Source organism: Aedes aegypti, chromosome 2 (genome assembly GCF_002204515.2).
Source record: "Aedes aegypti strain LVP_AGWG chromosome 2, AaegL5.0 Primary Assembly, whole genome shotgun sequence".
NCBI classification, from domain to species: domain Eukaryota; kingdom Metazoa; phylum Arthropoda; class Insecta; order Diptera; family Culicidae; genus Aedes; species Aedes aegypti.
In genome coordinates this window covers 186,749,388-186,761,912 of record NC_035108.1, presented here as the reverse complement: position 1 = coordinate 186,761,912, position 12,525 = coordinate 186,749,388, and the positions used below count along the sequence as shown (strand labels likewise).

The 12,525-nt window shown below is 39.5% G+C and overlaps 1 protein-coding gene across 6 annotated transcripts in view; it reads left to right on the top strand.

The window, feature by feature from the left end:
* Positions 1-12,525, top strand: part of LOC5576069 — an 81,079-nt gene that overhangs the window by 50,766 nt on the left and 17,788 nt on the right. For all 6 annotated transcript variants that reach the window (XM_021843423.1, XM_021843426.1, XM_021843428.1 and 3 more), the window contains one exon: positions 1,748-2,385. In XM_021843423.1, the coding sequence (XP_021699115.1) occupies positions 2,245-2,385 (141 nt within the window). In that variant the 5' untranslated portion in view covers positions 1,748-2,244. The remainder of the gene's footprint in view (positions 1-1,747; positions 2,386-12,525) is intronic.

The following is a 12,525-nucleotide window of genomic DNA, read 5'->3' as shown; positions in this document are numbered from 1 at the left end:
AAAGGCTATATACCTACCGAAGTGGAGGCTATATGCGTAATTGGCACGACTTTTTCGGACTTCCTGCGATCAGATATACGATGCCACAAAATTTGGATGAAAATAAAAAAAAAAGTTTCCAGCGAGTCTCGAACACGGAACCTCTGGATCGAGAATGGTGCACTTTACCACTGTACCAGCAAGGGTTACTTGTCCGATGAGTGATTATTTGCCAATGTTAATACATTTTTCGTGTACAGCGACACATACTTTGTTGTTCTTTGAGGCCCATCGTCAGCAGATAGACAAAGTTTGGGTGGCAATTTTTGCTAAGTTATTGCGATTTCATACGATGCTTACTGGATTAATATATGATCTGTCAGTTTATATAACATAACGTGATTCTATGTTGCACTATTTACGACATGTTTTGTTGTCAACACAGATTGTTGTTTATGAATCGTATTGGGGATTTATATACAACATTGATAACGCTCAATATGGCATCTTGTGCAATTCTGATTTTGGACGCATGAATATGTGATTTTGGAAACACATTCTTATACGATACGTGGTTCACTGGGTTTATTCTACATATTCTGCAGTAAACTTGTTTTAGGTTTTAATAACAGCAAAAGTACTTCAAAATAAATTTAACCTATATAAACTGGGAATCAAAATTATGTAACTTAAACAGAAAATAAGTTTTTTTTTAAACTGTTTTCCATATGATTTTTGAGCGTTAGGGTATATCAAACTATCATTAGTTCAAATCCTGACGTTTCAATCAGTTATTATTATCAACTGATATCTAACTTTTTATTCAATCTCCGAATTTTAATGTTTCGTTTTAGCCCAATCACTGAGGAAAACAAATACAAAAAATAGGGGGAGGGGTGTTTGATATGCTACTTATTTTTCAAGGGAGGGGGGGATAACAACATTTGTGACTAAATGCTACAAGGGGGACGGGGGTGTAAAAAATCTGTGAAAAATGCTACGCCATTCATGGACGGCTCCTTATATGTTTTATGGTTGCTCCCTTATGTATACATCAAATATGCACTCATAATTAAAACTCTGGGATTTGTTAATCATTTCATTGCTATGGTTGGCTTACTAATGTGGATTAACGCCTGAAAGGGTTTTGAGGTTGAGATTTTTACAATTTCGAAATTATTTGATCATGCTCACATCAGCAAATATGTTACCAAAATATGACCGTGTTATTGGATTTCAAAAATATTGACATTTGAAAATTCGATTGAACTATCGTTTTTCGACTCCTTCTTGCCCGGAGTACCTTATTTGATCGAGTGGTCAGCATTTTATAATGACAGACATTTTTTTCTGGACCGCAACGATCACGGGCAAAGCTCAGGAAAATCCCAACATTACCATTATCTCGTACGCGTTTAAACCTCCAAAGGGGGCAGGTCGTTACTCTTTTGATTTGATGTTGACTCAGTCGCGCCGATTGATTGATATAATTTCGACATCGATAGTTTGATAAAAAACGATAATTTCCCAAAGTCAATCGGTTATATAAGCCGAGTAATTAACAATTTTGTTCCATGGAATGGAGTCACACGACTCTCATCGACCCATTATCACCTATCTTGATCCATTCTTCGCTGATTGAAAGTTATGAAATTTGCTCTGGTGTGCTATAGACATTTTTTTGCAATTTCCATCATCATCAAAGCACGAACAAATGATAATTTATTTCATGTTTGGTTTTCTTCGTTTCTCTCCATTTTCGTTACAGTCAAAACTCCCTCGCCGCCTGAATACCAAAGTTTGTGCGATTGTGCTATATGATACATTGCTGACCGGGCGATGTCAATGATAATGATCGTTACCGGCCATCACCGTTGGAAGTGAATCAGTGAACGACGTCCTACGCGTACAAACTAGGCAACAGACCACAGAGTTCGCAGTTGTTCATCAACGACCGTCAAGGGAACTGCTGCAGGCGAAAGTTCGTATCCGGATCGATCGAGAGATAAAGGCCAGGCGGTGTACCAAGTGAAATAGAGTGCGAAAACATAGTTAGATGGCGCCATAGTCTATTCGATGTTGAAGAGTTTTAGTGTTTCCGAAGCAAGTTAGATCAAAAAAGTAGATACGCTAAAGTTCAAAACCGTGAGAGCACGCGACAGGTGAAGAAGACGACGTCAGTCGACTGTGATAAGTGATTGTTCAAGTGATGAGTGTTGAGCAATTTTAAGAAGAAAGCATTGGGATATATTTTCAGTTCAAATTATGTCGGCATCAATCATCAATATGAGTGCAAACACCACAAATAACAACAACAACAACAATAACAGCATAGTGACAAACAACAATGAAATACTGACACCGGAGGTGCAAGTTACCGTTAAGGATCTTCCTATTACATTTAAGGTAAGATAGAACACCAAACATGATGGGCGAACTTTAGATCAAGCGGTAAAAAAGTTCGTTGAAATAAAGCCTTCAGACCCGAAACCAGTCAGTAGAACGAAGAGATTCGTTTTCCCTTAATGCTATTGCAAGTATTTCACCTTTTCGGTATTGTACTTCATTATGTGATCGGCAATTATAATGAAGCTTTGATACACCTATCTATCCATATATCAACTCAGTTCGAGTCAGTGCCATCAGTTACTCAATGCCTTCACAGAACGCACACCCAACTGAACTGGACGGAAGTTCATGGTTGGCTTCCGCCGTATAATGGAATAACAAAAACGGTGTCCAACGGCCGAGATATATCTCTACAGTCCATCGTCGGTTAATGCATACAAATACAATTCAATAGGGCACAGACCATGACTCTTCTTCTTTTGATCACTTTTTTTGTATTCTGTTTCACAGCTCACTCACATGACCTCCATCGTTACGCACCTGTTCAACTAAACCACCCACTAAAGAATATTAGGTGGTTAAAATTGAGTTAGCTGTGGAACAGAATACTTATTTTAACCCTTTTCCGGACGCATGGGTTTCAGCCAGTTTCTTTTTTCGGCAGTATAAAATCAATGAAGGGATAAATGTACACTCCTTTTAGCAAAGATGTGCCTTCAGTGATTGTCTTTGCAGCAAAAATATAAACAAACAATTTAAGCTATTCCTTCCAAGTCCAGATATTTAAAATATATGGAACATTCTTGGTCTGTGCAGCATTTGAATTTGGATTCATTGTGTAGAAATATGATATTCAATAACGGTACATGCCAAATAGACTGATGCAAATTTTGAAGTTTTTTGCTCCCCTATGCTTAAACGAAGACAATTATCATGAAAATCAATCTCCCAATATTTGAAATGATTTGAAAGAATTTTGATTGTCCAAACGCCATTTGAAGTATATTGGGAAATTACTATGGAAAAGGCAAGCTTTTGCACATTGGGGATAACTTTCACAATAGAAAGATAAAAATATGTTTTATAACTTGTTTGAAAGGAAATTTTCTCAGGAATCGATTTACGATAGTGTCATGAATGTGGGACCGCTCTGGGATAAGCTATGGTGCCCGTTTTTCCCCGATTACTCTAAAACTTAAGATTTTTTTGTTTTTTCATGTATAATTGTTTCATTGTGGAGAATATTTCCCATGAATTCCATCATTTCTAGTCCATTCATCAATGTTTCACAAAGAATGATAAAATGATGGATATTTAGGAGATTATGGGGTCAAATGTAAAATAAAATATATTTGAAGATCAATTTTTGTTCTTAATTACCCAGGTAACCAGTAAGCACTGTTATAAACGGTAAATGGGCTGTTCAACGGCATTTAAGTGCCAACAGGCAGGATATAACATTTTCAAATACTTTTAGGCATTGTGTTCCACAAGCCCTGATATTAATCGTATACGGGTAATAACGCTATGTTACTGGGCTTGTAAACCCTGTGCCTATTTGCAGTACATAAGGGCTGTGAATGCTTATAAACGGCTTGGTGACATGACGTTTATGACAACAAAGCCGAAACAGATTTCAACCAAAACAAATTTAGATTCGATGATCAAATTTGGTTAAAATGTATTCTGAACAGCAGAACAATTGCTGAAAGTGAACAATTCCGCAGCGGAAGAAGTCCAGATTTTCATGAGTAGTGGAAACATTGAGGATTTGAATGCTTCGGATTTGTAACATTTCTGATAAAGGGCTTTCTCATTCCGATCCATAGCAAGTACAGCGAGAGGAAATACAAAATGAATCATGAAAGCGTTTTTGGGGTTATTCCGCGAGATCATATCATTGAAATCCTTCTTCGATTAGTTGATATGGTATTTTACTTCCACCTTTATAAACTGCAATGGAGTCTGTGGCCTCTTCCATGAGTTTGCTAACATCCTTGCCGGGGCGTTTTGCCCTGATTCCTTAGAAATGTTTGATTTTCATGTTGTTTTGTGTAAAATTGTTTTATTATGGAGAGTATTTCCGATAAACTCCGTCATTTCTAGTCCATTCAACAATGTTCAATAGAGAACGATATAAGAATATGAAAATTTAGGGGATTATGGGACCAAATGTACAGTAAAATATTTTTGAAGAGGATTTTTTGTTTTTAATTTTTTCAACGTGTTTTTTTTATTGAAATAAATACTAAAATAGTAAAATAACCATAAATATAGCTTGCAGAAATAAGTTGTAGGGAAATTTATAGAAAATGTATGATAATTAATTATGCTCTTTGCACAGTATTGTGAATAATTTAGCTTCTTATATCACAAATTGCAAACATTTTCAAACGATATGCGATAGTTTGGGTACACGATATTGATCTAAATTATCGATTGCCGTTAGCCTCATTGACAGCAGATAGTGGGAGCATATAGTTTTTTGGCTATTTTTGCTCCGATTCCCCTAAAAACGATTTGTTTCATAATTAATTGAACAGATATCTCCGAATTAAATTAATTGTGTACTAAATTGTTTATTCAGTGGGTGATACAGTATTTCAATCATTAAACATAGGAGATTATGGGGATTTTTTACACATAAATTTAAAAAAAAATAAACAAAACAAGTAAAAAACTCAAAAATGAATCCATTAAGAAACCTTCTGCAGTTTTTTTTCTGATTGAAACAAACCACTCAGGATTAAGTTAGTTACACAAGCATAACTGTAGAAATTTGATGAGAGTAAAATTGCATTTTACACGAAATTATTCGGGAAATAATTTTGTCTTTTTACGAATGTTTATTATAACAATATTCGGCAGTGGGGTTTTTGAAAACTACAAAGCTTATATTTGGTCAGAGTATGCTTCGTATCAAAGTGTTTCTTATTGCAATGTTTCAGACAATTTAACTGAAAAAATCCCCCTTGCCTAAGTGAATCATGGAAGTGCCTATGTAGCTCTACACCCTACTACAGAAATAGTGATCATAAAAGTGAACAAACAAAGTCTTTCATATATTTCAGTATGGCACATTTTTATTGTATAAGATGTAGTAGTTACAATGCTCAATTCTCAATATTATTCAAACTCATTTATCCATTTCATTAGTATAATTTATGTTATGTTTGTTAAGTTGCCTGCTTATTCAACCATAATGAAAACAAACTAAGATATATAAATGCATGCTATCTGGTGACTCAGCGTTTATCTTTTTGTTATTCAAGTTTGTTCGGGCTCTTTTATGAAAACTTATAAAACAAGATAATAATTTCTTTATGTTTGTGCATTTCAGAAAGCTATTGAACATGCTTTACATTCAGTCAAACAGATGTAACCATATTAACTGTTTACAATATTAACACAGTATGGTTCACCAAGAGGGACATAAATGTCAACTAACAAGCAATCTGTTTGTAGAGGGCGGCAACATAACAAACATAGTAGTATATATTACACTAATTAAATGAATGATCGATTTTGGAAAAACAAATCTAGAATTGAGCATTGTTAGAAACTGCATTTAAAGTGTCACTTTTTCTGGTATATTGTAATACCAAATATCCGTAAAAAGACAAAATTATTTCCCGAATAATTTCTCGTTAAATTCAATTTAACTCTCATGAAATTACTACAGTAGTGATTGTGTAACTAACCTGTTGTGTAATTTGATTCAATCAGAAAAAAAGGCAAATGTTTTCTTGGTGGATTCATTTTTGTTTTTTTTATTTGATAATTTTTTTATGTGTGTGTAAAAGATCCCCATAATCTCCTACGTTTTATGCATTAAATATTGTATTAGATACAGAATAAACAAATCAGTACATAATAAATTTAATTCGGAGATATCTGTTCAATTAATTTTGAACCAAATCATTTTTAGGGGAATTGGGGCAAAAATAGCCAAAAAACTATATGCTCCCACTACCTGCTATCAATGAGGCCAACAGCAATCGATCATTTAGATCAATATCGTGTACCTAAACTATTGCATATCGTTTGGAAATGTTTGGAATTTGTGATATAAGAAAGTAAATTATTCACAATATTGTGCATAGAGCATAATTAATTATCATACATTTCTTATAAATTTCACTACAACTTATTTCTGCAAGCTACATTTATGGTTATTTTACTATTTTAGTATTTATTCCAATAAAAAACACGTTAAAAATATTGAAAACAAAAAATCCTCTTAAAAAATATTTTATTGTTCATTTGGCCCTATAATCCCTTAAATTTCCATTTTTTGTAAGGTTATCTATAAAAAAATGTTGAATGAATTAGGGATGATGGTACTCATCGGAAATATTCTCCACAATAAAACAATTTTACACAAAAATAAAACAACATGGAAATAAAAAAAAATCGAGGAATAGGGGCAAAACGGGCATTATAGCTTATCCCAGAGCATCCCCACATTCATGAAACCAAAACCAATCGATTCCTGAGAAAAAATTTTTTCGAACAAGCTATAAAACTTATTTTTTATCTTTCTATTGTGAAAGTTATCAATTTTTTCCCAATTGTGCCCCGGATTTCCCCAATGTGCATTGTCCCAGTGAGGACGTTAATGCCAAGAAGATGAAGAAAAAGAACCTAGAAGCAAAAACCCAGTATTGTGATAATTCAATGCCCACACCAGTTCATTGCAACACGCGCAGCAATTTTATCCATCGCTGTACAGTTCCTTCGCCCAACAATGAAAATCAGTTCAACAGAATCATATGTGTGGGCGACATTTTTTCTACCAGCGCCACCTAGCGGGCCTTCCTTAGCCGAGTGGATAGAGTCCGCGGCTACAAAGCAAAGCCATGCTGAAGGTGTCTGGATTCGATTCCCGGTCGGTCCAGGATCTTTTCGTAATGATAATTTCCTAGACTTCCCTGGGCATAGAGTATCATCGTACCTGCCACACGATATACGAATGCGAAAATGGCAACTTTTGTAAAGAAAGCTCTCAGTTAATAACTGTGGAAGTGCTCATAAGAACACTAAGCTGAGAAGCAGGCTCTGTCCCAGTGAGGACGTTAATGCCAAGAAGATATGTGTGAGTGAGAAAAAAAATTGATCCACTTCTTCCATGTGTGTGTTAATCTGTGAAACGGACAATGATGTTTTTTTTATGATGATGCGCAACAAAAATTGTAATCTCACACCGGGTGTATTAGAACTATCAATGTTACGTAGTTATGCTAGGAAAATTACACACATCTATAAAAAATTCATCTAGTTTTTTAAATACCTATAGTCTATTTTACGGGACGTTTTTGAACAGGTGATCGCTTATTTCGTGAATGAAATCTTGATAGGAAGCGGTGTTGTAACATGTAAAAGTAACAGCAATGTCATCAGTGTTGTCGTTTCTTAAAATTGACTATTAATTGCACTCCTAGAAACATGAGTCCAACATGCAAACACAATTATGTATGGATAAATTAAAAGTAAAACAAAGTACTTAGCTTAGTGTTAAATTCTGATATTGCTGCCCTGTTGAAAGCATCTCCTCGTACCACAGTATTGTAGCACTATTCGCATCAGTGCTCCGAACCGTCGATGAATTTTACGCACACTCGCACAGCACGTTGCGTTATTTATCGACAAGCTTAATTCAGTCATCTTCCGACCAACTCGGCATTTTATTCATTTTAAACTTATTCTATGAATTTCAATCATTTCTCCCACAAACGTTGAATTTCTTTACACATTATACTATCACATGCATTTTTCCGCACTTTGCGTGCCAGCAAAACAATTCTTATTCACCCGTGTCACTTTTTCACCCGCTCCATTTCACTTAAACATTCACTTAGCACTTAATTTCCACCTGAAAAGCTGTTTCCATTCTGCTAAAAAATTTGGCAGCACAAACTAGGCACTGTTTTTTTTTTCAATCAGTATCAGCCGATTCTGTTTTCATAATCAGAATTGTAAAATAAAATTACCGTGGAACCGAAAAGAACGTGACAGAAAATTGAGGCCTGTGTCGTCCGCAAACATTGGTCACAAAATGCTGCCTTGAGGAACACCAGCTTTTACAGGAAGTCTTTAAGACCTGGAGCTCTGATAATAACCTTGAAGTGTACGATTCGACAGATAACTTGCAATTATTCATAGAATGTCATTTTATTCATTTAGTTAACATCTAAACAGATAACACTGAATCAACAATTTCACGCCAATTCCACTTCTTCGATCGTTTCACCGTAGACCTCCAGCGTAATATCGTCGGCAAAGCCAACAATGACCACACCCGCTGGGAATCTTAATCTCAACACATCATCGTACATGACATTCCATAACGCCGGACCCAGGATAGAACCTTGAGGGACTCCTGAGGTTATGTGAAAGCACTTCCGACCCACCTCTGTGTCGTAGACTAGTACCCGATTCTGGAAGTAACTCCCGAGAATCTTATACAGGTATTCGGGTGTCCCCAGACGCAGGTGCGCATCAGCAATAGCCGCCCAACTAGCACTATTGAATGCGTTCCTTACATCCAGAGTCACTACTGCGCAGTAGCGAATCCCCGTCCCCTTACGCTGGAGTGCTATCTCAGCGGTTTTCTTAACCATCAGAATAGCGTCTACGGTGGACCTCCCTTTCCGGTAGCTGAACTGGTTGCTTGAGAGACCATTTACACCCTCGGTATACCTCGACAGTCTGTTGAGGATGATCTTCTCGAGCACCTTCCCCACCGTGTCAATCAAGCGTATTGGTCTATACGCCGACGGGTCACCGGGTGGTTTTCCCGCCTTTGGTAATAGTACCAGGCTCTGCCGCTTCCACACCTCTGGAAAAACTCCCTCGTCCAGGCATTTCTGCATGGCAGATCTGAACATCCCGGGAGCCTCCGCAATTGCTACTTTTAAGGCCAGATTTGGAACTCCGTCCGGACCTAGTGCCTTATCTATTCTAAAGGATTTTGCAATCCCTGCAAGTTTCTCATCGGTCACCCTCTCTTCATCACCAGCCCTAGTCCCCAGCTGTCCTACGAAAGGAGGCCAAGGACTAGGGTTACGGCGTGGAAAAAGCCCCTCGATGATCCCCCCCCAGCACCTCTGGAGATTACTCTGTAGGAGCCATTGCACCTCTTGTCTTTGCCATAACGATCCTTTAGGCCCACGGATTCGCATTGGCACTCTGACAGAATCCCTCAAAGCAGGCCTTCTTGCTTGCGCTTATCTCGGACTTCAGCGCGACTTTGGCAGCAGTGAATACCACCTGTCGTTCATCTCGCTCCTCCTCAGTACGTGCTCGCAGCATCCGCCTCCTGGCCCGTAGGCAGGCTCGGCGCAGGTTCGCAATCGCTTGAGTCCACCAGTACGCCGGTGGTCTCCCATTCCTAGGGTGGACTTGTCTTGGCATGGTCGCATCGCTTGCGCGCGAGAGCACCGCTACCAGCTCGTCCCCGCTTAAGCCGAGTAGGTTACGCTCACGGCGGGACGCCTCTCTAGATACTTCGTCATTGAAATACGATGTCTTCCACCTACGAGGGCTTGGTCTTGACCTAGCCGCCGCTTCCTCTACCCGCTGCCTGCTGTTGTTGTAATCGATACTGTAGCGAACCGCCAGGTGGACGCTGTGAGTGTAGGCATCGTCTACCCTCCAGTTCGAACTACTTGTTTGGCCAGGACTACAATAAGTAACGACATCTAGCACGACCAGTGCCTGTAGCAAAATCTGACCCCGCTGGTTCGTGATACGGATTCCCCATTCCACGGCCCAGACATTGAAGTCACCCGCTATTACCACTGGCCTTCGCCCTGTCAGCACGGTCGTCATACAGTCCAGCATCTGCGTGAACTGCTCGATCGACCAACGCGGAGGCGCATAGCAGCTACAGAAGAAGACCCCGTTTACCTTAGCGATCACGAAGCCCTCGTAAGTAGTAGACACCAACTCTTGGACGGGGTATAAACCCGTCGTCTATATCGCCGCCATTTTTCCGGATCCATCCGCGACCCAGTTGCCGTTACCGGCGGGTACTCGGTATGGGTCCGATATGATGGCGATATCCGTCCCTCACTCAGCAACTGCCTGATATAGCAATTGCTTAGCTGCGTTACAGTGGTTCAGGTTCAGCTGCGTTACCTGCACTGTGACTTTTCAGCTACGGCTCTTTTGAAGGTCGAGCACCTTGAGCCTCCCGTTGGATGCTTGTTGTTCACAGACTTCCCGGAACAAATCAAACACTTGGGAGGATTTTTGCAGCCTCGTGCATTATGACCTTCCTCACCACACCCTTTACAACCCCAGGACTTGTGTCCCGGTTCCCTACACCTGAAGCAGATCACCGGTTGCTCGTGTATGGACAATGAGCACACTGACCAAACCACCTTAATCTTCCCTACCTTAGCGGACTTATTAGCATCCGCCACAGGTAGCTGTACTAAGGCCATCTGAGTTCCTGCCGGACCTTTCCGTAGCCGCAGTGCCGTGACGAGCTCTTCTGCGTCAGTGATCTCGTCTGATTCATCACCTTCAGAGTCACTGCCGGTGTTGGAGCCCTCACCTCGAAACCCTTGCCAAGGACCTCTTCCGCCAAACTTTTTTAGGCGGCGCCCTTGCGCTTCTTGTCACGCTTGAGCTCGAGGATCATTTCACCTGTACGAGTGCGTCTAACACTGCGTACGTCGGCTGCTAGATCTACGCGCTTCGCGTCGCTGCGCATCGCCTTCAAGACATCCGAGTACTTGGACTCTTCCGTCTTGATGATGATCACATCACCCTTTTCGTGCTTAACCCTCTAATACCTAATGGAATTTTGTGTATTTTTTCGTAGCTCGAAAATCAAAATGATTTTATTTTTGGCTAAAACCTTCACTCATAACACGTATATAAGAAAAGTTTTTATGACTTTTGAAACTTTTTTGTATTTTTGAAAATTATTTGAAACATTCTATTCTTATATAACCTACAAATGCCTAGGGTTCATTTAACGTGTAATATAAAAAATCGTACCTTTTATATTTTTCTACTATTAACCTATCACAGAAGAAAAGCTTGGTGGTATTAAAATAATTTCAAACATGTTTTTCCGGTAATTAAAAGGAAAATAAAAATATTTCCAGAAAAATATTAAAAATTTGATAGTTTCGAAAGTACCGTAAAAACTTGAATTTTTATTATTGTCAAAAATCAGAAACTAGAAGAGGCTTCAAGAAAAAATGAAAAAGGATAGGAATGTTCAAAAATAAAAATTATAAAAATCAAAAACCAAAATTCATAGATTTGCGAATAAAAATAAATCATTGCCCAAAACGTGTTTAGAACGATTTTAGATAACTACAAATGATATTTAGATCGGAAATAAATATTTGGGTATTAAAGGGTTAACACCTACCCTCCTACCTTTCTTTGGCCTGGTATCCCTACGCTCCAGCACTTCGTGCTTCTTCTTTCTCTTCTTTCACTCCACAGTTGTCCAGGGGGCGTCCTCCCCCTGATCCGCCCTAACCTGTGGTGTTTGAGGACCTCTCAATGGTCGCAACCCCCTTTTCTCTGCAATCCGAGAGGGGCCAGCCTTTTCAGGCCCACCCTTCCTAGCTTTCCAGGACGCCTGACTGGGGTCCGACTTTCCGGCACTGCTGCCGACTTTCGGAGTTAGTAGCCGCCTAGCCTTGCGAGCGCCGCGTGGTAGCTCCTCTTCTGACGGCTGCCTCACACGCTTCTGCGATTGCTTGTTGTAAGCATTCGCTTCTGCACTTTTAGGGCTACCCGCAAAAACGAAGGCCTCCGTCTGAGTAGACTTCGGCACCTTCAATTCCAGGGGTTCTGCCGCTGCCACAGTTGCCATGGATTCAGCATGGTTCTGCTAGGCCGCCATCATCGACTTACGAAGTCTCATCAGGGCCTACTTGAGGTCCTTACTGATGTTGGACTTCAAGGACGCAAAGTCAATGATGGAATGCAGCCACTTCCATCGCAGAGAGCCCATCTCTACTTCTATTGATGACCCTCATATGGTGTGAAATATGGTGTCCAACACTGGCACTACGTGCGCAGCTGCCTCCTCCTGCTTCCGCTCTCCTCAACGGAGAACTAGCTAACTCACTTCTTGCGAAGGGGTTCACTTCTCTACTACCGCTACCGCTACTACTGTTGTTTTGATTTATGTTTGTACTCATTTAGAATCCCACGAGTTGCAGG